The following is a 27,070-nucleotide window of genomic DNA, read 5'->3' on the forward strand; positions in this document are numbered from 1 at the left end:
TAACTCACCATTCGGCCCTCCCTTAAGATCACGGAAGTAGCACACTTGTCTCCTACACAACTTTTTTCTTGGTCGGTATACTTTCTGCTGTCACTAGCAAAGCAGAAAAGACGAATGGCTTTTGTTTTAAACTGAGGGCACTTTTACAAAAGTCATCTTTCCGTTTATTTTTCTTTTAGAAAAAAGAATTTGGGTTTTGAGCTTTAAAAAAAAAAAAAAAAGACAAACACTTTCCTTGCCTATTTGACTTTGAGAAATAATTTAAGTCAAAGAATCTGCTCTATGCTAACCAAGGTAAGTGTCCTGGATTTTTTTTTTTTTTTAATGGGGAAATGATCCAGAAACTGCTTTCACAAAAGATGAGTGTTCTTCTTTGAGTGTGTTCCTTAAGAATGAATGTGATTATCTTCTTTTGGGGTCTCTTGACTAGGGCTAAAGCAAGAGAATTAAGGAGAAAGTCAGGAAGCAAAGGGAAGTTGTAAGGAAACAAAGTTATGTTGTGGATGGAACCATCCAAAAGGAAGTTGTCAATGAGATAAACAGAATCATGAGTCTTTCAGTAACTCCAGGCTCACCTCTGATTTCATCTTATGAATGAGATGGAAATGCCAGCCATTGGGAAACAAAATACCCCACAGATGGTGTGAAAAAAAATACTGTAACACAGTAAGAGCATGGTAGGATGATGATAAGAAACATAAAATGATCAAATTCCAAATTCAAAGAAATCATAATTGATTACATGATTTGCAAATCACCCAAGTCTTTCCGTGTCTCATAAAGGATTCCTACATTTGCTCAGTTAGGTGTGGGCTGGGGTTTTCCGGTTGTTCAAAGGTCTAGTTCAATAGGTCAGGGCTCTTTCTGCCAAGGGACTAAATATAAGCAGCCTATGGCCGACATGGTGGCTCATGCCTGTAATTCCAGCACTTTGGGAAGCCAGGGCGGGCAGATCACTTGAGATCAGGAGTTTGAGACCAGCCTGACCAACACGGTGAAACCCCGTCTCTACTAAAAATACGAAAATTAGCCAGGCATGGTGCTGCATGCCTGTAGTCTCAGCTACTCAGGAGGCTGAGGCAGAAGAATCACTTGAACCTAGGAGGCGGAGGTTGCAGTGAGCCAAAATTGTGCCACTGCACTCCAGCCTGGAAGACAGAGTGAGACTCCATCTCAAATAAATAAATATAAGCAACTTTTGAGCAACCAAGTACCTTATGAAGTCCACTTTATAGTTTACAGAGTTTGCACACACATGTTCTCCCAATCCTTCAAGCCTGCAGTATTCTCTCCTACCTTTGAATTCATATCTTTTTTTTTTTTTTTTTTGCACCAATTACTTGGTTTTCAGACATAAGAACAGTCCTTTTAAACTAGAAGGAAACAAAGAGAAAGCCACTTGAACCCTCTGTTTTACAAATGTGGAAGCACTGACTCAGAGAAATCGAGAATTTTGTCCAGGGTTACAAGCTAATTAGAGGCAGAAGCAGAACTAGAACTCAGATCTCTCAATTTCCAGTTCACTTACTACCTTCATCTACTGACTCGAGGTAAAATTTAAAATGGTTGCTCCCATTCAGAAATGTATAGTCTGTAAATATGGATTAATTTTAAAAAGTACAAATTCCCAATTTGTTTCTACTGCCTGTAGAGTCTCTAAGTCAGTCCTTAAAGTGCTTTTGCCCAGCACCTTTTTAACCCACAGCCCACTCTGTCACTAACTAGGTCTCTAGGCAGGGATAAACAGGCCAGGAGAGTGCAAGCATTCGTGCCTAGAGCATGCTGCTACCATAGGACTTAGCACAAGGTAGCATCAGTCTCTCCATATACAACATCTTAAGAGCAGTCATTGTCTTTTTTTAATTCTGAGACTTTACTACTATTTCTTAGTTGCAGCGTCTTGATTATCTTCAGGGCCCACGCTTGGCTTAGTACTTGCACTTAGAGGTACCCAGGGATATTTGTTGAATGAATTAATTTGCTGCCAGTCTATTCATGCCAGTATATTTTTCACTTTGGCAATTTAGTTAGCAGCCATTTCTTTTTATGTTATTATTGCAGAGAGAGAGCACAGCAAAGATCTGCCCGCCCCAGGCCTCTACCTAGTGGCCTGGAAATTCAAGTATTCTTATTGGTGGAGGCTATTTATTTCTGGTTAGAAGCTGTCTAAACCTCCTACTCCTCAACTCAAAGGAAAACACAGGTATGTCTGCCTACTCCTTTCCAAACTTGTTGATACATTTTATCTGTGAGAACTGTCTTTGCCAAGGAGAAGAAAAGGAAGAAAGGAGACAAGTAGGGAGGTAGAGAATGAACACTGAGTAAATATTTTGTGTAAGGCACTTTTTTTGTGTAAGTAATATCATGTTTTTTAAAACGCAAATAATCCTTCAACATAGGTATTTTTCTTATTTTACAAAGAATATATCTAAGGTTGCTCCAGTAGTTTGCTCTGGCCAGTTGGTAGCAGAGAAAGTTCGAATCCAACTCTGCTGCCTCCAAAATCCATTTTCATTGCATTCCCATATAGCTCTCTCAACTAAACGGGATTCCCAAATAAAAAGTCTAAGAGGAAAAATGATACCTTTTGTAATAGATAATGAAGCCAGGTATGGCAGCCTCAGCCTCGCAAAGGGCAAGGCAGCAAATACATTCTGAAATTGAAGGCCCTAGGAAATTCGTCTGATCCTCATTGCAAGTTCATGAGTCTGCCTTAGAGTCAGGTAAGTCTGAGGGTTCCTGGAGGACTCAGGAGTCTTTCTTTACTCCCTGCAGTCAGTAAATTCACTTTGACTCTGTGCCTTCTGATCTGGGGCTTCTGATCTGATGAAGAGGCAAGCTACAAAGCCATAGAGAAAAACTCCTCCAAGCCCGTCCCAAAGGTGCAGCAGCAAACCTGAGCAAAGATGAAGGAAGAGGCAGGAGCATCGCTTGAACCCGGGAGGTGGAAGTTGCAGTGAGCCGAAATTGCGCCACTGCACTCTAGCCTGGAAGACAGAGTGAGACTCCATCTTGAATAATTAATAAATATAAGCAATTTGAGAACCAAGTACCGTATGAAGGTGAGGGAAACCACAGGATACCTCAGGCTCTCAGACCAACAGCATGTTCATGTCTTGGTTTCAGATCCTGAAATCCATACTCAGTGCAAACTCTGCCTCTTATTAGCAGTGTAGCCTTAAGTTGTTTCAAACGATTATGCTAATTTCCCATTTACTGGTCCTAATAGCTAAAAAAATATATGCTCTCTTGTTTCCCCAAGGCAAATACCACTGCGATAAGTGACATGAGACTACAAAAATCACACAGGGGTTATACAGCTAGATCTATCCTCAAAAAATACTGTATCTTCAAAGGCAAAGTGAAATGAGTTATATATGTTTCATAAAACAACAGAATACTTTGAGGTCTCAGCTATTGTTTGTGTGTCTTCTGAATTGGCCAAGGGGGTTGCAGGGAAAAGCAGCACTTGCAACTAAGTCCACATGACATATTAAGGGCCGCAGTGTGACATAAACTTGGTTTACTAGAATTAACTCAGCCCATTTGATTGAGGCAAAAGCAATGTGAGATGTGCAGAAGGCTAAATGATAAAATCCAGAAAAATTGGTAAAAACTGGTCCTATATCCCCATGTATATGTATGAGTACACTTCCTCCAGTTCCCACTGGCAAGCATGAGCATCCCCATTTCTAGCTGACATCGTCTTGGGCTCCGGAATATCCCTTATGACGTTCCTTGGGGACTTTGTTTTCTATTATGGTCAGTCTTACCTCTCCGCAAGGTTAAGAACCTCCCCTCAACCCATGTAATATCCTCGTTTTATGGCAAGGCATGGCCGTGACCAGCTATTCTTCAAGACTCTACATGCTTTGAATCAAAACCAACATTTCTACTGACTGAAATTCCTGGGATTCAGAGGCACAAAGTGATAGCAAAGAGCCCCTCTAATACTGAGAAATTCTAGCATCCCAATGGGGTCGAGGTACTGTCTACACTCTGAAATACTACAGATTGAGCACTCCTTATCCAAAATACTTGGGACCAGGCCGGGCATGGTGGCTTACCTCTGTAATCCCAGCACTTTGGAAGGTTGAGGCCAGCAGATCACTTGAGGTCAGGAGTTCGAGGCCAGCCCGGCCAACATGGTGAAACCTCATGTCTACTAAAAATACAAAAATTAACTGGGCATGGTGACAGGCACCTGTAATCCCAGCTACTTGGGAGGCTGAGGCACAAGAATCACTTGAACCTCAGAGATGGAGGTTGCAGTGAGCTGAGATTGCACCACTAAACTCCAGCCTGGGTGACAGAGCAAGACTCTGTCTCAAAAATAATAAAAATAATAATAATAATACTTGGGATGAGAAATGTTTCAGTAGGATGAACATGGTGGCTCACTCCTGTAATACTAGCACTTTGGGAGGCCAAGGCAGGAGGATCACCTGAGCCCAGGAGTTCAAGACCAGCCTGGGCAATATGGTGAGACCCCATTTCTATAAAAAAAAATTAATTAAAATAAATAAAAAATAAATGTTTGAGATTTCAAGTCTTTTCAGATTTTGGAATATTTTTATTGTACTTACTGGTTGAACATCCCAAATCTAAAATCTGAAATACTCTAGTGAGCATTTATTTTGAGTTTCATGTCAGTATTCAAAAAGTTTTGGATTTTGGAGTATTTCAAATTTTGGATTTGGGGGTTTGGGTTTTTCAACCCTCAATAGCTAAATTTAGTGGAGCATTTACTATGTAGCAGGCACATTTCTAAAACCATTCCGACATTTATCAGTCATCTAATCTTCCTAACAACCCTTTAAAGTCATTATTATTATTACTATTAAAACGGAAAAGTTCTCTGGCCCCTTGCAGAACTTGCTACAGCAGTGTGGCTTGTTTGCATGTTCAAACCCCTTATAGGAAGGGGAACATGCAGATGGGCAGGTGCAGGAGCCAGGGCTAGTGCTTTTGGGCTCCGGCCCCCAGTAGGATCTACAGGTGTGTTAAAATTAATGCTCTTTTAGCAGTTGCCATTTATGGACAGCTAAGTATGAGCAGTTCAGTGGAGATTCAGGTGACACTCTTTTACACCCTGCCCTCTTGGTACCCAGGTCCTTGTCCAAAGTCCAGGAAGAATCAGGTCACATGGACTTGAAGCATGGTGAATGCAGGTATTTTACTGAGTGGTGGCAGTGGCTCTCAGGGGACTTGTTGGGGAACTGGAAAGGGGATGGAGTGAGAAGATGATCTTCCCCTGGAGTTTGGCCATCCTGGGCCAATCTCCTCTCCAACCATCCCCAGTTGAACTCCTCTTGACATTCAAACACTCCTTCTCTTCTCTCCTTCTCTGCCACGCCGCTCTGCTCTGCCAGTGGAGCTTGGGGTTTATATGGGCATGGAATAGGGGCACGGTGGGCCAGAGTGTTCTTGGAAAAGGCAACACTGGGGTGCAAAAACAGGAATGCCTGTTTCCATTTAGGGCTGTAGGTTTCCAGGCTTGAGAGTGGGGCCTTTGCCAGGGAACTGTTCTCTTCTACTCAGTGTTTCCTTGCCTCCTGTTGGTATCACTATTATTACCATTCACATTTTACAGTTGAGAAAACTGAGGCATAGACAGGATAGTTAGCCTAAGATCACACAGTTAATAAGTAGTGAAGCCAAGACTTAAACCAAAACAATCTGATTTCAGAACCTGCATTTTTAAGCAACATGTGATTCTGCTCCCACTCAAAGATGAAAAAAATGCATATATATCACTATAAAAGTTGAGTCTTGTGACAAGGGCTCCCTTCCAAACTTGTTAAATAAAGAAGTTCTGCTTGACTTTCCTCTAACAGAGTATACCATGGCCAAGAAAGTTGCAGTGATTGGAGCTGGTGTGAGTGGCATCTCCTCCATCAAATGCTGTGTGGATGAGGACCTGGAGCCCACCTGCTTTGAGAGAAGTGATGACATTGGGGGATTATGGAAGTTTACTGTACGTGGTTCACATCCTCTTATCTCTATCAATCATGATCTGGCCATTTGCTTTGTCTCTGCTCAGACATGGTGGCTTTAGCCTGTCTTGGTGATCAAGTAAGGGAGTGGCTTCCTACAACAGCACAAACATGTGCGTAATGCAGTGTTAAACACTAGGCAGGATGCAGTCTGATTGGTGAGGAATCTTGAGAGTGTGCAGACTTGGGTCAGGGACAGTTGGAAGAGAGAGAAAAAAAGAGTTAAGTCTGATAGATAAGCATAGTATTGGACATTTATGATGATTTCTGGACCGTAGACTTTCTAAGACAAAGCTGCAGAGTGTAACATCAGGCAAACTGAATAGCATTGGTGAACATAAAAAAGATTACACTCTAGGGAGAATGGAAGTTGGCAACAGGGAGTGGAACCACAACCCCCAGACATTGTTCAGGTCTTTAGGAACCGAACTGGCAAGAGTGAGGCAGGGCCCCAGACCTTGGAAGGCCTTGCGGGAGGGGGAGGGTTCGCTGTCACATTTTCAGAATAGAAAGAACTCAGGCACTAACCAATCCTTCTTAGAAGTGGAATATTTAGGCTCGGAGGCTACACTTAGGTCCAGGCCACCTATTAGGTGACTTGAGCATCAGACAGTGGGGATGGAAGTGGTTAAATACCACCTGCCTCTGGTCAGGATTGGTGCTGGTTACTGGAAGTAGCAGAGTATCCAGTAGGGACTGAGGGATCTGCCCCAGTGGTGAAGTATAAGAAGGTATCAGAAGGTTTATGCCTGTAATCCCAGCACTTTGGGAGGCTGAGGTGGGAGGATCACTTGAGGCCAGGAGCTCGAGACCAGCATGGGCAGCATAGCGAGACCCTATCTCTACAAAAAATAGAATTAAAAACAAACAAACAAAAAATAAGATGGAAGCTAGGTAGGCCCAAGTACTAAATGCTATAGGGGAAAAGAATAGTGACATTCAACAGGCATGAATGAGAGAAGCCTTCATAGAAGACATATTGTTTGCTATTAATAGGTCTCTGATGGATGATGAGTAAAACAGAATAAGCAACTACATATAAGCAGGAGTAGTCATAACCCTAGGATTATAGTATACTAGGAGGAAAAAAACTTTGGTATATTGTTAACCTCATCAAGCCACCAAATGTTAATGTGGAAGGAAAATATTGGGTCTGGTTTATGTAGCTTCTGCTATTTGGCCCCACAGTTGGTTTGGTTTACTTCTGCTATTCTAAAGTATATGGATTAATTTTAGAAAACAATCTTGAGTTAAACAAATAGGGAAAAAAGGAAAAATACAAATTAAGTAAGTAACAATACTCGCAAATTAGTACTATTAAAATTTCAATGTAATTTCTCTCAGTCATAAATATACAGTTGTCTCTTGGTGTCCGTGGGGGTTTAGGTATCCCTTTGGTTTTGCTGTGGATACCAAAATTCACAAATGCTCAAGTTCCTGATAGAAAATGGCATAATATTTGCGTGTAGCCTACACACATCCTCCTGAATATTTTAAATTTTAAAAACCCGAATCTCTAGGTTCCTTATAATGCCTAATACAATATAAATGTTATATAAATAGCTGTGACACTGTAATGTTCAGGGAATACTCACAAGGAAAGAAATATGTGCATGTTCAATACATATGGAAGAATCCTTTATTTTTTCCAAATATTTTCTATCCTTCATTGATTGAATCCATGAATCTAGAACCTACAGATACAGAGGGCCAGCTGTACTATTTTTTTTTTCAAAAATGTTATCATAATATTAATTTTCACTCATTCAATAAGTACTTATCATGTCCTTCTGTGAGGACACAATGATGAATAAGATAGACAGGGACTCTGTCCTCCTTGCAGTCTGGTGAGAAACAGAAACAGTAAATAGGGAATTACAACACAGTGTCTTCAGGTTCGTGGTAGAAGTACAGGATGCAGCAGGGCCACATCAGCTACCTTATGCAGCTCTGTTGGGTCATGGATGACTTCTTAGAGAAAGTGACAGCTAAGAAAGAGGCTTAAGGGAGAAACAGAGATTAGCTTCAGCCACAAGAAGTTCATTGGTGTCTTTAATATAGACCTATTTGTTTTGTTGTTTTGTTTTTGAGTGATGGAGATTGAATCAAGACAAGTTGAGGACTTCATGAGAAAACAGAGGCTACAGTAAATGGTTCTTCTATGAAGATTGAGATAGGATGGAGAGAGACAGGGCTGAAGGGGGCATAGGTTGAGAGGATGTTTTGTTTGTTTTTAAAATTAGAGTATTTTGTGCTGATGAGAAGGAGCCAATAGAGGGAGGTAGATTGGGAATATACGGAGACAATAATGAGAAAAATTAGTAAGGTATTCCCTGAGGAAAGCCAAAAAGGAAGATGCCCAGGGCATGAGTGGAGGGAGTAGCCATGCCAGTGGAAGAAGGAAAAGATAAACAAGACAGATAATGAGCCCTGCATTCATGGAATTGTTTAAGGACAATGTTAGTCTTGGAGAGCCCTATTTAATTTGGTTAGCTTCTTTGTGGTTTGAAAAATATATTGAATTTAATTATACAATCCCACCAATGATTTCTGATAATTATAGCATAGACACCTAATGCTGGGTTTCCTGGAACTCTTTAAAGTTACAAATAGTGGCTCAGTACAGTGGCTCATGCCTGTAATCCAGGCATTTTAGGAGGCCAAGTTGGGTGGATCACTTGAGGCCAGGAGTTAGACACCAGCCTGGCCAACATGGTGAAATCTTGTCTCTACTAAAAATACAAAAATTAGACAGGCATGGTGGTGCACACATGTAATCCCAACTATCTGGGAGGCTGAGGCATGAAAATTGCTTGAACCCAGGAGGCGGAGGTTGCAGTGAGTCAAAATCGCGCCACTGCACTCCAGCCTGCGTGATAGAGTGAGACTCCATCTCAATCGATCGATCAATAAAAATAAATAAAATTACAAATGGGACATTAATTGCTATGACCCCCCTCTCAGTGAGGCTAGCATGATCCACCATGATCTCTGTTCTCTTGCTCCTATCTCCATTATCCCAACAAGCTAACTATGCCTTCACCACAGGAATCTTCCAAAGATGGGATGACCAGGGTCTACAAGTCATTAGTGACAAATGTCTGTAAGGAAATGTCATGTTACAGTGACTTCCCTTTCCATGAAGATTATCCTAATTTCATGAACCAGGAAAAATTTTGGGACTATCTCCAAGAATTTGCTGAGCACTTTGACCTCCTGAAATACATTCAGTTTAAGGTAAGATTCTTTGAGTTATGGAAGATGAATTTGATGGGGGCTGGCCTATTCAGCAATCTAATGAAAATTGGATGTTTAAAGTAAACTTTTTATTGATTTTATCTCTAAATAAATAGGAAGAAAATAAGGACTCCTCTCTTCTGCTGCTGCTCAAGTTTTACTCAGATAAATCATTAAAATACTGAATTGGGGACGGGTGCAGTGGCTCACAACTGTAATCGTAACACTTTGGGAGGCCAAGGCGGGCAGATCGCTTGTTGTCAGGAGTTCAAGACCAGTCTGGCCAACATGGTGAAACTCCATCTCTGCTAAAAGTACAAAAATTAGCTGGGTGTGGTGGTGTGCACCTGTGATCCCAGCTTCTCAGGAGGCTGAAGCATGAGAATTGCTTGAACCTGGGAGGCAGAGGTTGCAGTGAGCCAAGATCACGCCACTGCACTCTAGCCGGAGCCACAGAGTGAGACTCCGTCTCAAAAATGAAATAAAATAAAATAAAATACTGAATTTGCTGATTCATCCTCTAAATGCCAAACTCTCATTCAGGATGAAATTTTGACTTTTTTTAAGAGAGAAAAAAAGAATTTTGTTCACGAAGCCCATTGGGGGAAAAAAAAATCTAGACATCTGAACCATAGAAATTATAATAAGGCAAAACTAATTTTCCTAAATTTCCCAAAGCACCGGGCATTGTAACTCGTCTCTTTCTCACCAGGAATAAAACACAACTGTTTCTTCCTTCTACTGAAAGATTCAAATGTCTCAAGTCAAAGTCTATATTGCCACCTTTGTGAGTCTGCATAAGTTACTTAACTTCTCTAAGAAGATGATAAATCAATATTAATAGACCTCCTGTCATGGGACTTGGCCTACTGAAAGTAACAGACATGGTTACCACACCAGTCATTGCATGAGGTCCAGGGGTGTTGGTGACAAGTGAGTGTTTGTCTTTCACTTTTAGACCACTGTGTGTAGCATAACGAAGCGTCCAGACTTCTCCGAAACTGGTCAGTGGGATGTTGTCACAGAGACAGAGGGCAAGCAAAATAGAGCTGTCTTTGATGCTGTTATGGTGTGCACTGGACATTTCCTGAATCCCCATTTACCTTTGGAAGCCTTTCCTGGTGAGTCATTTCTACCTGAGACCATGCCTATGCTTCTGGGTTCTTCTAGAAGTAAACTTACTGATTTGCAGTTGAAAATACCTTCCCATGATTATAGATAGCTTTATATTCACTCTCAAAAATGATATGTGCAAAATTACTTTAAAAGGTGTATAAGGCACTATGTAGGTGGTGTCGGGTCTTATTTATTAATATAAATGTTGTTATTATTGTTTGAGCTTTCTAATGTGTGTCTAATTGAAATTCAGTGATCAAGTAAAGCTCAAAACAACCAGGTCTGTCATGAAAAAGAAGAGGCTTTGATTTTAGGGATTAAATTACAGGTAATTTGAATCAGGACTGGCCTGTAATAGAACATACAGGAAATGAGAGTATATTTTTTTTTGAAGAAACAAACCAGAAATTAAACATGTAAAGCAATATATTCAACCTTCTCTAGAGTTGGAGGTTCTTGGACAAATAAAAATTTAAAAAGGAAAAAAAAGCAATATATTCACCCTTCAAAACAGTCAACACCATAATCATACAATTCTTCGGCCGGGCATAGTGGTTCATGCCTGTAATCCCAGCACTTTGGGAGGCCAAGGCAGGGAGATCACTTGAGGCCAGGAGTTGGAGACCAGCCTAGGCATCATGCTGACACCCTGTCTTTACTAAAAATACAAAAATTATTTGGGTATGGTGACTCACACCAGTAATCCCAGCTACTCAGGAGGCTGAGGCACGAAAATTGCTTGAACCTGGAGGGGTGGCGGTTGCAGTGAGCAAAGATCATGCCACTGCACTTCAGCCTGGGCCACAGAGTGAGACTGTCTCAAAAGTAAATGAACAAATAAATAAATAATCATACAACTCTTAAACCAGGGCTATCCACAAAAAGGAGTTTTAGAACCTTCCATTTGGAAATGCTTTTCACTGTGACAGCATATTCTTTTTAATAAACTCATGACTGTCAAATTGCCATCATTTGAGGTCAAAACCAATTATTTGAAAAGTCAAAAGCTATTCAAATTCAGTTGAGGGAAATAAAATTAATCAATTGAGGATTACTAAAATGTAATAAAGCTACTCTTTGTTACATATTAGTGGCCCTAACAGCAATTGAATAGGTGAGTTTTTTTGTTGTTTTTTTTTTGTTTTTTTTTTTTTTTTTTGAGACAGAGTCTCGCTCTGTCACCCAGGCTGCAGTGCAGCGGCCGGATCTCAGCTCACTGCAAGCTTCGCCTCCCGGGTTCACGCCATTCTCCTGCCTCAGCCTCTGGGGTAGCTGGGACTACAGGCGCCCGCCACTTCGCCCGGCTAGTTTTTTGTATTTTTTAGTAGAGACGGGGTTTCACTGTGTTAGCCAGGATGGTCTGGATCTCCTGACCTTGTGATCCACCCGTCTCGGCCTCCCGAATAGGTGAGTTTTTGAAATTTCTTCAAGGAATTAAAAGAACTCTTAAGGAAGGAAAACTGTGAAGAATAAAATATACAAACATTGGCAAAATGAATGAAAATACATCTTATAAGTGTAATCACAAATTGACAGAGTATCCTATTCAAAAAGGAATCAAGTGAAAATTCAATACACTATTTTGCAAGGAAACACTATTATAAATGGTGGTTGGCTTCAGGCTTGCTGCTGATCTGGGGACTAACCACACAACTGTACAGTATTAAAGGAATATAAAAACACCTCTTAGCACATTCTCTATGGGAAAATGTGCTGTAAGTGCCAAACTATTGACATGGACACTTTCAGAATTTATTCTTTTCAAGTTTGGGATTGTTTACTCTTTATTCCACACTAAATTCAGTTCCACATAGACTCTCTATATATTTTTTTTTCTTTTTTTTTTTTTTTTTTGAGATAGGGTCTCATCTCGGTTCACGCAGCCTCAACCTCCTGGGCTGAAGCAATCTTCCTGCCTCAGCTTCCAGAATAGTTGGGACTACAGGCGTATGCCACCACACCTGGCTCATTTTTGTAGTTTTTGCAGAGACGGGGTCTTTCCATGTTGCCAGGGCTGGTTTCAAACTCCTAGACTCAAGGGATCCACCTGCTTTGGCCTTCCAAATACTGAGATTACAGGACTATAACTTTTTAAGATTCCGTTTCTGCTTTTAACTAACCACCACAGTCTCTTTCACAAATAGCTTTAGGACCTCCGTTGAAATGAATGTTTTCCTTGGGGACATTAACTCTTCTCTGCATAGAAAGTATCAGGACTATTTCTACACTATTGAAAAAAATCCATAGAAATCGCAAGCTTTGTCTATAACATGTTACCACAACTGTTTGAAAGTTGACATTGCAACACATGCATACCCTTTTTAAAAATCTATATTGTCAACCTAATGGAAGAAGCTGAGGCACATGTGATTTCGAACAGTTTACTTGAGTCAAAATAAAATTTTAAAGAGTTTCCTTGAGGATAGCTGCTTGGGAAACATTTCCAAGTTGCCTTGGGAAGTGCTCTGTTCAGCCTTTGTTACAAGCAGGTTTCTAAAGGGAACAGGGAACAAGTAGTGCGCAGATACAAAGTTGTTTGACAGGAATTCTCATCAATTTACAGAAATAGCATTGATTAGTCATTGGCTGTACATTTTTGAACTATAGGCTACGAGTTATGACATCCAGCGTATAGCATTGTCAGGTTAATTTATGGCTACTTAATGTCAGTAAGTCCAGAGCCCAAAGAGCAAGTGTCTTCTAGAGGTGATTACTTAACTCAAGACGGGGAGTGACATGTGATTGCTGTCAAATTTCAATGGCTCTCTGGCCTGATAACTTAAAGGGGACTTGCATTCCTCAGATAAAGTTTCTTTTATTTCCAATATAAACTGACTTTTGCTGTTTTCCTGAATTAGTAGTTTTAATTTATCAAATATATTTCTTTTTCATTTTTTGGCACTGCATTGACATAATCATTGACTCAGAACTACCTACACATTCTCTATTTTTTCTTCTTCAGTATGTAATTACAGAGAATCTGTCATTTGCAAGTCGTTGTGTTAGGCAATATGAAAGATATAAAATCCATGAGCAAAGTTGAGCCCTCCAGTAAATTCCCTCCAGCAAAACCTCATAAGTGGCTGAATGTCCCACTCTCCAATGCATTTGATGCATATTCTGTTCCCACTTCTTGGAAAATTCTTTATGCTCCTCTTTTCCAATTTCTAATCATTCTTTAACAAATTCTCACTTTAAGAAAATCTCCTTCAAATGCCTTCACTGGCTCAGTCCAGGCTGGACGTCCCACTGGAGCCATCATAATGCCTTCTTTTCTGGAGGGGAGTATAGCATCATGCCTGACAGCTGAGATCCAGAGTCAGACATCTTGAGTTCCCATACGGGCTTTGCTATTTACCATATGGTCTCGGGCAAGTTGCTCAACCTCCCTGTTTTGTTCGGTTGGTTGGTTGGTTTTTGGTTTTTGTTTTTTTGCACTGCAATCTCAGCAGTGCAAAACAAAAACAAACAGGGAGGTTAAGCCATTTGCCCAGGGATTTTTTTTTTGTCTCAATCTCAGCTTTGACAAAATGGAATAATACTATGGTCCACTCTATGGGGTTGCTGTGAGGTTTAAATTTGTTAGTATAGACCAGGTGTGGTGGCTCATGCCTGTAATCCCAGCACTTTGGGAGGCCGAGGCAGGCAGATCTTTTAAATTCAAGAGTTCGAGACCAGCCTGGGCAATATGGTGAAAGCCTGTCTCTACTAAAAATACAAAAAATTAGCCAGGCATGGTGGCGTGCACATGTAGTCCCAGCTACTCTCAGGGCTGAGGCGAGAGGATCACTTGAGCCTGGGAGGCAATTACAGTGAGCTCTGATGGTGCCACTGCACTCCGGCCTGTGTAACAGAGCTAAATTCCTTCTCAGTAAATAAATAAGTAAATTTGTTAATACGTATAAAGTTCTCAGAGGCCTGGGACTAGCATAGCAACAGCTAAATAATTGTTTGCTATTTTCTGTTTACTTACCTATATCCCCATTGGAAGACAAAGTCTTTATTTATTTATTTTTATTTATGTATTTATTTATTTTGAGACAGAGTTTTGCTCTTGTTGCCCAGACTGGAGTTCGAAGGCGTGATCTCAGCTCACTGCAACCTCTGCCTCCCAAATTCAAGTGATTCTCCTGCCTCAGCCTCCCAAGTAGCTGGGATTACAGGTGCCTGCCACCACACCCAGATAATTTTTTTTTTGTATTTTTAGTAGAGATGAGGTTTCACCATGTTGGCCAAGCTCGTCTCGAACTCCTGACGGAAGGCAATCCACCCACCTCGACCTCCCAAAGTGCTGAGATTACAGGCATGAGCCACCTCACCCAGCCCAGAGGACAAATTCTTTGAGGGTATGATGGGGCGCGGTGGCTCACACCTATAATCTCAGCACTTTGGGAGGCTGAAGTGGGCAGATCAATTGAGGCCAGGAGTTTGAGACCAGCCTGGACAACATGGTGAAATACTGTCTCTACTAAAAATATAAAAATTATCTGGGCATGGTGGCAAGCACCTATAATCCCAGTTACTCAGGAGGCTGAGGCAGGAGAATCACTTGAACCTGGGAGGCAGAGTTTGCAGTGAGCCAAGATCACACCATTGCACTCCAGCCTGGGTGATAGAGCAAAACCCTGTCTCAAAAAAAAAAAAAAAAAAAAGTTCTTTGAGGGTAGGAACTGCCTTTTGCCCTCACATCCCTTAGACCTAGCATAGCACCTTAGGTGTTGAAAGTGTTGAAAGAACAGGCTATATAAGGTATGACTATTAGCCAACTTTTTCCTTTAATATCCCTGCAGACCTGATCTGTGGGGCTTGTCCTTCCCTTGCCCCTGGATGAAATCTTAGGCAGTTTTCTGCTTATTCTCAGATAATGAAATGTCCTCTGATCATTCATTATAAGTCACCAAAACATACATATATATATATATGTGTGTGTGTGTGTGTGTGTGTATATGTGTGTGTGTGTGTGTATATATATATATCATTTTCATAACTAAAATGTCCTGTTCATGCAATAGTCAAAATTTGCAACTGCATGTAATGTAAAAGCTTCTCCCCTCCACCATCTGGCACCTGCTATGAGCTGACAGCAATGTCAAGAAGAGACGGTGTGCTTGACTTCTTTCTTCCTCTGCCATCCTCTTCCCTGACAGAATTTACAGGAATGGTGACAGAAAATGCCACAATTCCTGTAAATTTCCAACTCCTAGCCACTTCAACCTCAACCATTTTAGACCCTCAAAGTGAGCATGAGGCTAAGTAGGGATCACAAAACTAGCCTCACACACACAGTTTCTGCAAATTCAGCATAGTTGGTTTAGCACCTCGCTTGGAATGCGGGAACTATTGTTTAGTACCCAGCTTTGGGGGCCTCAGTAGACAAAGAATCCTATTGCAACATTTTGTTATACAATCTACTTCTTGCCCAGGATGTTCAGCGTGGTATATAAGATGTTTCTTATTATTTGTGAGTTTGAGTTACTGAAGCAAGTGCTTTAAAAAAGAACACTCAAGCCTGTAATCCCAGCACTTTGGGAGGCCGAGACGGGCGGATCACGAAGTCAGGAGATCGAGACCATCCTGGCTAACCCGGTGAAACCCCGTCTCTACTAAAAAATACAAAAAACTAGCCGGGAGAGGTGGCGGGAGCCTGTAGTCCCAGCTACTCGGGAGGCTGAGGCAGGAGAATGGCGTAAACCTGGGAGGCGGAGCTTGCAGTGAGCTGAGATCTGGCCACTCCAGCCTGGGCGACAGAGCGAGACTCCGTCTCAAAAAAAAAAAAAAGAAAAAAGAAAAAAAAAAAAAAGAACACTCACATGGAATATAAGATTTCCTATGTTTTTAACAAGGCAGGTTGTAGTTACTCGATCAATGTTACCAAGTAAATGAATGAATCAACGACTGAATAGGAGGAGAATGATATATTCCAGAAGATAGTTTAATATTTGTACATTGATACTTCAAAGGCACTTGAAGCCTTAGAGAGGCAGTCTAGTCCTCAAAACTGCTGGACTTTGCTTTCGTATCCTTTGTCAATGCTTCATCTCATCTGTGATTCTGACCATCACTGGCCTCATCACAATTGTTTCCTCTGTCACCTCCCACAATTTCCACTGTTGCTGCTGCTGCTGTAAACACCCTTGCTTCCGCTATTCCTACCATTCTTAGTTTATGTGAATCTATGGTTCATATCTAAATTACCCAAGACTGGGTAATTTATAAAGGAAAGAAGTTTAATTGACTCACAGTTCCACATGGCTCAGGAGGCCTCACAATCCTGGCAGAAGTGAAGGAAGAGCAAAGTCACATCTTACATGGTGGCAGGCAAGAGAAAGAGCATGTCCAGGGGAACTCCCCTTCCTAAAACCATCATATCTCATGAGACTTATTCACTATCAGGAGAACAGCATGGGAAAGACCTGCCCCCATGATTCAATTACCTCCCACTGGGTCCCTCCCAGGACATGTGGGGATTATGGGAGCTACAATTCAAGATTTGGGTGGGGACACAACTGAACTACATCAGTTTTTTATGTCTGCCAAAGAGATAATCACCAAAAATGAATCAAAAGAAGAAATATTTATAGTCTTCCTTATATATGTAAATATTATTATAGCTGTTTGTGCTTCTATGGACAGAGTATTAGGTGCTTCATGAAAGATCAGTCAGAAACAAGTATAAATAACATAAGAATAAAACACAAATAAGCATACTGCATGATAACACATCAATGATAAAGCATAAAGTAAAATAAGCATAAAGTATAAGTAACATGAACTTAAATCACAAGAGTAATTACTTCATTTACAAAAGAGCTTACCACAGAATCTACCCTGTGGAGAATTTTAATTGAATCAAAATTCAATATGTAAACATATTATATACATAAGTCACATTCTGATAGAACGTATTTATTGGGCAAAGTAACATTCATCAACAACCTACTGTTTTTGTTTGTTTGTTCAAGATCTTTATTCAGTATCCAAAAGAAGATGTCAAGTAGGTATTTAGATACAAGTGTAGTGGTCCTGGGAGAAACCACAGTTGGATATAATACTTATTGTAGATGAACTAGAAACAATCTGCTTTTTGCCCAGGATGTTCAGCATAGTATATAAGATGTTTCTTATTATCTGTGAGTTTGATTTCCTGAAACAACTGCTTTAAAAGGGCACACTCATATGGAATTCAAGATCTCCTATGTTTATAACAAGGCAGTTTGTACTAAATCCACATCTGTACTCACAGTGTCCCAGGGGAGAGGGACTTATATGCTTTTTCTACTCCCTGCCACTAGCAGCATAAGCAAAGGGCTGCCATAGTTGTGGGACTTAGCTTTTTCCACAGACCCTATCCCTGCATAGTGAGAAATTATAGCTTTAGATATTTCAGACTTTCTGATCTTTCACTCGTCTCAGGAATTCACAAGTTTAAAGGTCAGATCCTGCATAGTCAAGAGTACAAGATCCCAGAAGGCTTTCAGGGCAAGCGCATCTTGGTGATCGGTCTTGGGAACACTGGAGGAGACATTGCTGTGGAACTCAGTCGAACAGCAGCTCAGGTATATCATCTCTGAATTAATGCCCCTAATCCCATCATCAGTGATGGTGGCTAGAAAGAGGTATTCAAAACTATGAAGTACATTGGCCAATTGCTAAATTATGCAGACATAGAGTAAGTGGAAAAAAAAAAAAAACACTGAAAATCTTTAAAGCCACCCACAGTCCTTTCTGAACTATTTAAAAAGCCATGCTTTACAGAGCTGAACCATCTCCGAGAAGGGTCTAGGAGAATTGTGTGGATGGCAGACCTCTAAGCATTTTTCAGAAGTGCTTCTTCAGAAACAAGACCATATAGGCAAATTACTTCACCCAGGTCAATTATTTTCTTTTTTACACTGTCCCTTTGTCATTCTGGCAAAATACCTATGTAAGAATAGAAAGGTCATTTTCTTGAATGTTTCTAAGTTCTCTACTAAAAGTCGTATTTGTACCTTGTTTCGAGATAAAAGCAACTCTTGCAAAACAAATATACATAATGATTTTAGAAAGTCTAAGACCAGATTCACAAATTAGAAATATATTGCACTTTAGCATAAATTAAAGGACAATGATTAGATCTGGAAAGACTAGATTTTGATTTAAAAATAAGTTAAAATTGCTTTTCTATACCTTCACTTTAAATTCTATTTTGCTTACATGTAAAAAAATTGCCAGAACAATTCCATGTATCTACAAATATTATACTTCTACATTTATAATTCTATAAACATAGCAAAATATTTAAGAGATATACAGATCTAGTAAAGTGATTTTGAGAACAATGACAGCAATAGGAACAGATAATCATATGTAGACCTATGTACAAATTCACCAATCCTCTATTGTTATAAGACCAAACTGGAATAAGATCATCTGAAACACACTGATGAAAAAGACTACAAAATGATGAACACTTATTTTTCCTTCTTGCCTTACTTTTTAGGTACTTCTCAGTACTAGAACTGGTACCTGGGTTCTCGGGCGCTCTGAAGATTGGGGCTATCCTTTTAATATGATGGTTATAAGAAGATACTATAGTTTTATTGCACAAGTTCTGCCTTCACGTTTTCTAAATTGGATTCAAGAGAGGAAGTTGAATAAGAGATTTAATCATGAGGATTATGGATTAAGTATTACCAAAGGGTACTTACATTTTTTATTTAGTAGAAAAATTATTAAATCAATATTTCTCATTATATTTTATTCAGAATGCAAAATGTTCAATAATTGTAATATTGCCTTTGTTTATTCTATTCTAAATCTATTTCCCTAAGACATTATCCAACAGGTACCATAGCAGTTCTTAAAATATGTGTATTCTCTCTCTGGTAGCAGAAGTAGTGATTCATGAGGCTGGAAGGAAATAAAAGATGAAAACTTTCATTTCCCGCTGTTACAAGTATCACATATTTTTGTCGTTGTTATTGTTGTTGGGGGTTTCTTGTGTTGTTGTTGTTGTTGTTGTTGTTGTTGTTGTTGTTGTTGAGACAGGGTTTTACTCCCATCACCCAGCCTGGAGTTCAATGGTCCGATTTCTATTCACTGCAATCTCTGCCTCCTAGGCTCAAGCTATTCTTCTGCCTTAGCCTCCCAAATAGCTAGGACTACAGGCACAGGCCACCTCGCCCAGCTAATTTTTGTATTTTTAGTAGAAACGGGGTTTTGCTTTGTTGGCCAGGTTGGTTTTGAACTCCTGGTCTCAAGTGATCTACCTGCTTCGGTCTCCCAAAGTGCTGGGATTCTAGCCACCCCACTCAGCCAAAATGATATATTTTAATATACATCTGGATAGAGTTGCACATTGGCAAGTAAAAGAAAGCCTTTGAAAAGCATGTAAAGTCATTAAATATGATTTTTATTATACACTTGACCGAAATATTTTTCTTTGGTAAGACACCTTTTTTTTGTTTTTTGTTTTGTTTCTTTTTTGTCTGTGTTTTTACCCTTGAAATGTCTTTCAACTTATGAGGAAAACTACTGGCAAAGGATGATTTGATATGTACATTTTATAAAGACATTATGTTTGATGTGATTAGGTAGAATGATGGTCACACTGAAAATATTTATCAGTATAATTTTTTTTTAGTGGAGTCTCACTCTATTGCCCAAGCTGGAGTGCAGTGGTGTGATCTTGGCTCACTGCAACCTCTGCCCTCCCTAGGTTCAAGTGATTCTCCTCCCTCAGCCTCCCAAATACCTGGGACTACAGGTGCAGGACACCATGCCCAGCTAAATTTTGTATTAAATTTTTATTTAAAGAGTTCCTTGCTAATTTCCTCTCTGACTAATGTCATTCCTTAGAGACCTAAGTAATGTGAGACCCAAAATTGATCATCAAATGGATTGTTGTACACTGTATGCTGACACTCAGAAAAGCATTGCTCCAGAAATTAATTCTAAGAGATAGAGAGTTTTAAACCCCAAGCAAGAAAGAGTAGGTTTAGTTATTTTCCACATGCCTTCTACTGAGAGCAGAAACACAAACCATGTTATAAACATACTAAGTCAAGTAGATGACTTTGAATTAGACATTGGTTAATTATCTTCCTTAGCTTGGCAGGTAATTTCCCTGAATTGACTAAATAAGTCATTTGCTAAAGTTTCTCATAAAAATAACTACAGTGAATAATTTTCTCCTGTGTGTCAAAGGAAAACAGCAAAATTCATCGTGAATGATGAGCTGCCAAACTGTATCCTCTGTGGGACAATCACTATGAAAACCAGCGTGATGGAATTTACAGAAACCTCTGCTGTCTTTGAAGATGGGACAGTGGAAGAAAACATTGATGTTGTGATCTTCACTACAGGATATACGTTTTCTTTTCCTTTTTTTGAAGAACCTCTTAAAAGCCTCTGTACAAAGAAGATATTTCTATACAAGCACGTCTTTCCCTTAAACCTGGAAAGAGCAACATTAGCCATCATCGGCCTTCTCAGCCTTAAAGGGTCCATCTTATCAGCCACAGAGCTCCAAGCACGATGGGCCACAAGAGTATTCAAAGGTACCGTGACTCTACTGAAAGCCCTCTCTTCGGATCTTAAAATTGGTGCCCTGCCATTTAGCTAAAATCAAACAGATGTGAACTAAAGTAACAAAATATTTTTTAAATTAATGTACAATTAATTGTATATGTTTGTAATATGATGGGTGTGCTGTGTCACTTAATGGGAAAAGAGATTTTGGCTCTGTGGGTGAGATAAATTTGGACAACAGAATATAATCAAATTTCTCAGATTAGCCGAAATTATTGAAGGCTTCATGATCCTATTCTAGCCTAGTCTAATCTATTTACTCCTAAATCTTTTCATTTAGTACTAAAAGTATAATTTTATATTGCTTCCAAAGAAAGACATTGGAATAGTATACACTATGAATGAAGTTGAGATTAGAGGCCCATAAAAAAATATTTTAGACACTGGAAATTACTTTCTGTCAATTATGCAATAAGTCAGAGCTATCGCATAGATGCTGGAGTCAGAGCTACCAAGGTTGAATCCCAACTTTGAAATTCTTTAGCTTTGCAAGAATCCTTCTAAATCTCAGCTCCTTCATCTGTAAAATGGGGATAGTAAATCCTCTATCACAAGAATTTTGTAAAATGGATAATGTCTGCAAAGCAATTAGCACTGTACTTGACATATAACTAATGCTTATTAAGTAACAGGGTTTCTCTGACCATTGCTATTGCTATCATACCTCTCTGAAGTGGGCAAATTTTAGATTAGCAAGCATTTTAGTTTTAAAGAACTGCAGTTTTCTTATTTTCAAATATAAACAGCCATAGCAATTGGGCCAATCAGCTATGCTGTAGAAGAATTCTGTTCTTAATGAATAAAAACAATCACCAATAATTTATAAATAGCATACAACATGGTATGCTAATATAACATGGTATTAAGTAGTGTTGACTTATATCAAATATTATATTCTAGAAATATAATAGATATCAGTCACACTTAAAACCGTACATTCTCTTAAGTTGGCAAAAAAAGGAAATGTTATTTGAATGGGGGGAGGGGAAAGAAGGCAGTTAGAAAATCTCATTTTATTTACATTACAGAAAAAAATTCTACAACCCTCCAGTAAATTACCACAAATTTCTGTTTTTTAAGGCCAATTAAAGTGTTTTCACAGCATTATCTAATTACATTAAAACCACAGAAGACTTCATTAACTACCTGGTTTTTAAAAGTATTTTATGGTGAGCTCCAAAATGGTTATTAGAATGATAAAGCTGACAAAAGAAAACTCGTTTAGCTCACACCATAGGAGTAATGGCATACTTCCCCCGAGAACTTCCAAAAAGTAATCTAGGAACAACCAATTAAATCTTGCTAGTTTTTTAGAGCATAAGGTGATCCTAGTGGAAAGCAGTCCACAGAGCTTAGTTGGACCTATCTCATTGGAAAGTAAACCTACACCCTGGGCCAGCACTTGGCACCTGACAAGGGCAGGACTGGCCAGAATGGGATGGCAAACAGGATAGACTAACAAGGGTCACAAGTGGCGTGAGGTGGATGGGGACAGTGAAGGGGCAGGGGGTGGGGACAGAGTTTACATAATAAGAGGGAGTATGGATGTTCTAGGAACCCAGAAGACAAACTGAGATTTTAGTCTCTAGGGAAGCTGGACAACTGTGGAGAATTATCAGGGTGGAGGCTGTTAAGGAAGAATAAGGTTTAGAATTCAGAAAAACAAGAAGAGCACAGTCCAAGTGCTAAGATTGCCTAGACGGGAGATTGGGAATGAGCAGGTCCTCACAACAAAAGCAGACAGAGCCTGGGTGAGACTGACTGAGAAACTGCCAGGCCCCTTCCACACTTGAGGCTCCTTGTGTAACAAAAATAAAAATGTTCTAAGACAGGGTTACAAAGTGAGTTGTTTTTTAGAGACCAGTCCTCACTGTATTGCCCAGGCTGGAGTGCAGTGGCGTGATCATGGCTCACTGCAGCCTCCATCTCCTGGGCTCAAGGGATTCTCCCACCTCAGCCTCCTGAGTAGCTGGAACTATAAGCCCATGCCACCACACCTGGCTAAATTTTTATTTTTTGTAGAAAGAGTGTCTTGCTATGTTTCCAGGCTGGTCTTGAACTCTTGGACTCAAGCAGTCCTCCTACCTTGGTCTCCCAAAATGCTGGGATTACAAGCATGAGCCACTGTGACCAGCCTAAAATGGGGTCATTTTAAGCGTTTACATCTAACCAACTAATAGCTTTAACACAAACACGCCACACACACACACACACACACACGTACAATGTGGAGGGTATACATACAATATAATATAAATTATATTATTTATACAGTGAAAGCAGATGAAGAGAGACAGGGCAAATGGCACAGGTGCAGGTGTCCGGTGAGTGTGGCGCAGGCTGACAGTTGGGTCACAGAAGCATCTCTCCTCACTATTCTGGCAGTGGAGTACCCTGGTTAACTGAGCTGGGAGGGGAATTTTTACCTCCAAAAAATTATTTTCTGTGCTGCAATTCCATTCTGAGCTTTGACTATCATGTGTTCTGAAGTTAGAGCAGTGGGAGGCTAGAAATGAGTGGGAGGAGAAGCTCAATAAAGGAAAAGCCACATGTGACTTCAGTGTTGTTTGTGATTGCTCCCACAGGACTCTGTAAGATACCCCCATCCCAAAAATTGATGATGGAGGCTACTGAAAAGGAACAGCTCATTAAAAGGTATGAAATGTAGCTTGCTCTAGGGAAAACTTATAGTGTATTCTGTTATTAAAAAAAGTATTCAGAGTATAAAAGCCATTCCTAGAGAAGCAGTATGGCAGGTTGGAAATAACTCCGCCTTAGGAATCAGAAGGATACGTTTTTAGTCCTAACTCTGCCACCAATCAGACATGTGGCCTTAGACAAGTCAGCTGGGGACACCAGGTCTTTTCAGCGGAACACACAGCCTGGCCCCCTACCGGTGGCAATCCTGTCTTCACTTAGCCCAGGAAATCTATTCTGCCTTCACTGTCTTCCTACCTCTCAGGCTGCTCTTTCTCTGTATTTGCTGGTATCGCCTCTTCCTCACTCCTAAAATTTAGTGAGCTCCAAACTTAGTCCTCAGGCGTCTTCTCATTCCTATTTACACCCACTCCCAGGTGGCCTCATCCAGGCCCGAGGCTTTAAATACCGTCATATACTCAGGGCTCCCAAACTGTGTCTCTAATTCAAATCTTTCTCCAGAACTCCAGACTCCTAATCCCACTCCCTCTACATAGCTCCACTTAGATATTTAACACGTGTCTCAAATTTAATATGTCTAACAATGAACTCTTGACCCCTCCACCCCCATCTGTAAATGGGCTGATCGGAAACTTTTCCCCATCCCAGTTCATAGCTACTCATTCCAGTTGGTCAAAACCAAGTTCAGTCAAAAACCTTGGAATAATCCTTTTCTCTTCTTTTTTTCTCACACCCCATATCAGCAAATATTGTCAGCTCCTACCTGCCAAATAAATCCAGAATTCGGACACTTCTCACTACCCCTACTGCTACCACCCCAGACCAGACCACCAACATCTCTCATCAGGACACTTGCTGCCACCTCTTACCTGGTCTCCCTCCTTCCACTCTGTTCTACAATCTAGGCTTGTCACAGCATCAAGAGTGAGCTGCGTCACATTGCCCTTCTACTCAAAAGCCTCCGGTTGCTTCCTTTTCACTCCCAAGAGCCTCCCTGCAGCCTCTGAGGCCCACAGCACACCCAAATATTGATATGCCCTCACTGCCTACTGCTCTCCATTTCATCCGTGCTGCTTCAGGTGTCCCAACCTCCTACCTGTTCCTCAAACATACCAAGCATAACCCCCTCAGAACCTTTACGCTCACTCTTCTGTCGGCCTGGAATGTTCCACCAGACACCCAAAAGGCTCACTCTGTTTAAATGTCACCTCATAAGAGGCCTTCTCTGACAACACTATATGTGACAGCAACCCACCCTGTCTCACCATTGCCTTTCCCCTTACCCTCCTTTCTATTTCTCAGAATGCCCGTTATTACCACCTGATATATTACATATCTACTTAGTTGGGGTTTTTTAATAATTTGCTCATTTCCTCCATTAGAATGCAGGCTTTTTGACAGCAAAGACTTTGTTTTGTTCACTGTTGGATCTCCAGCACCTACAATGGTGCCTGGAAGGCGATAGACACTTAACGTTCATTTATTTATTTATTCACTGAATGAGTGAATGATTGACACTGGGACATCGTGAAAGTTTACTGACAGAAATAAGTAAACTTCCTGAAAAGTAAAACATCATGGAAGTTTAATGACAGGAATAAGTAAATAAGTAAGTTTACTGACAGAAATAGGTATGAATAATGCCTTCATGTTAATATATAATATGCTCATGTCTGTGGAAAGTTCAGTCCTTGTATACCAAGTATGGCCCTCTCAACTCACAATTCACACCAATAAAAAATGTAGGCACATATGATGCTTTCTGGTCATATTCATTCATTCAACAGCTATTCTGTTTGGACTGATCAGACATTGTCCTCACATCAAATCCAAGAACTGAAAAATTATTTAAAACGTCTCTTCCAATTGCCTCCTTTTATCATCTCTAGTAAAATTAATTAGCTTCACAGATACCCTCTGTAGATAAACTCCTTTAATTTCTTTCTTCCTAACCTACAAAAACATTCCCAAACATGGTTTGATTTCCCCCAAAAAATGTAACAAAATGATGGGAGGAGGGGTGGGTCTGATAACTTGAGAAATGCAGGGCAGGAGTGATTAATGAAAGGTCCTCCATCTTTTTTCCTCTCAGGGGTGTGATTAAAGACACCAACAAAGACAAATTGGACTACATTGCCTACATGGATGATATCGCTGCCTGCATAGGCACAAAGCCCAACATCCCACTTCTGTTCCTCAAGGATCCCAGACTAGCTTGGGAGGTTTTCTTTGGACCATGTACTCCTTACCAGTACCGCCTTGTGGGCCCTGGAAAATGGGATGGAGCCAGAAATGCCATCCTGACCCAGTGGGACAGAACATTGAAACCTTTAAAAACTCGAATTGTCCCTGATTCCTCCAAGCCTGCCTCCATGTCACATTATTTAAAAGCCTGGGGGGCACCTGTCCTACTTGCCTCTCTTCTACTTATCTGTAAATCTTCACTTTTCTTGAAGTTGGTGAGAGATAAACTACAGAACAGAATGTCCCCTTACCTAGTAAGTCTTTGGCGAGGATGAACCTGATTGTTACCAGGGTTGCACCAAGTCATGCTAATTCTATCTCCAAGTATCTTGTGCATTCCTCCTCTGCTCTCCATCATAACTGCTATAAGCCAAATTTAGGCCCAGTCATCTCTTACTTGAATTATTGTATTGTCTTCTTTGTTTTCAGTACCCTCTTTCTTGCCACCCTTTCCAATGCATTTTCTACCCTGCTACCTCAGTGATTATTCTAAAATAAATATCTATGATATGATTTAGCTGTGTCCCCACCCAAATCTCATCTTGAATTGTAGCTCCCATAATTCCCACATGCCGTAGGAGGGAGGTAATTGAATCATGGGGGCAGGTCTTCCCCCATACTCTTCTCATGGTAGTGAATAAGTCTCATGATATCTGATGGTTTGAGAAATGAGAGTTCCCCTGCACAAGTGCTCTCGTGTCTGCCACCATGTAAGATGTGTCTTTGCTCCTTCTTCACCTTCCACCATGATTGTGAGGCCTCCCCAGCCATGTGGAACTGTGAGTCTGTTAAAACTCCCTTTATAAATTCCCAGTCTTGCGTATGTTTTTATTAGCAGCAATAGAACAGACTAATACAATATGGTTTATTACTCTAAAGTAAATATATGGTTTATAAATATGCAGGAACCTCTGATTCCCATGAAGGTCTCAGTAGAAACAAAATGGCACTGAAATTAAGTTGAGAACATTTTTTTCTCTTAGAGACAGTCTCGCTCCGTCACCCAAACTGGAACACAGTGATACAATCATAGATCACTGCAGCCTCGAACTCCTGGGCTCAAGCTGTCCTCCCACCTCAGCCTTCTGAGTAGCTGGGACAATGCCTGGCTAATTTTTTTAAAGGTTTTTGTAGAGACAGTGTGTTACTATTTCTTTCTTTCTTTCTTTCTTTCTTTCTTTCTTTCTCTTTCTTTCCTTCCTTCCTTCCTTCCTTCCTTCCTTCCTTCCTTCCTTCCTTCCTTCCTTCCT

The 27,070-nt window shown here is 40.4% G+C and overlaps 1 protein-coding gene across 2 annotated transcripts; it reads left to right on the forward strand.

Moving 5' to 3' along the window:
• Positions 1-26,333, forward strand: FMO4 (flavin containing dimethylaniline monoxygenase 4). Of its 2 annotated transcripts, XM_001098570.5 has the most exons (10): positions 1-294; positions 2,062-2,203; positions 5,838-5,977; positions 9,045-9,233; positions 10,192-10,354; positions 17,763-17,905; positions 18,829-19,028; positions 20,535-20,887; positions 23,504-23,573; positions 25,669-26,333. In XM_001098570.5, exons 3-10 carry the CDS (start codon positions 5,846-5,848, stop codon positions 26,093-26,095), a joined length of 1,677 nt encoding a protein of 558 aa, XP_001098570.2. In that variant the 5' UTR covers positions 1-294; positions 2,062-2,203; positions 5,838-5,845; the 3' UTR covers positions 26,096-26,333. The 2 variants fall into 2 exon arrangements, with proteins under 2 accessions (XP_001098570.2, XP_014979790.2); XM_015124304.3 differs by lacking the exon at positions 2,062-2,203 and having other exon boundaries at positions 51-294.
• Positions 26,334-27,070: the final 737 nt, after the last annotated feature.

Source organism: Macaca mulatta, chromosome 1, assembly GCF_049350105.2.
Source record: "Macaca mulatta isolate MMU2019108-1 chromosome 1, T2T-MMU8v2.0, whole genome shotgun sequence".
In the NCBI taxonomy this organism is placed as follows: Eukaryota; Metazoa; Chordata; class Mammalia; order Primates; family Cercopithecidae; genus Macaca; species Macaca mulatta.

Excerpts from the sequence above, each read along its gene's own strand:
- FMO4 (XM_001098570.5), top strand. The coding sequence starts at position 5,846 with ATGGCCAAGAAAGTTGCAGTGATTGGAGCTGGTGTGAGTGGCATCTCC. Across the intron at positions 17,906-18,828 it reads TCAGTCGAACAGCAGCTCAG|GTACTTCTCAGTACTAGAAC; the intron begins GTATATCATCTC and ends CTTACTTTTTAG. Across the intron at positions 20,888-23,503 it reads GGCCACAAGAGTATTCAAAG|GACTCTGTAAGATACCCCCA; the intron begins GTACCGTGACTC and ends TTGCTCCCACAG.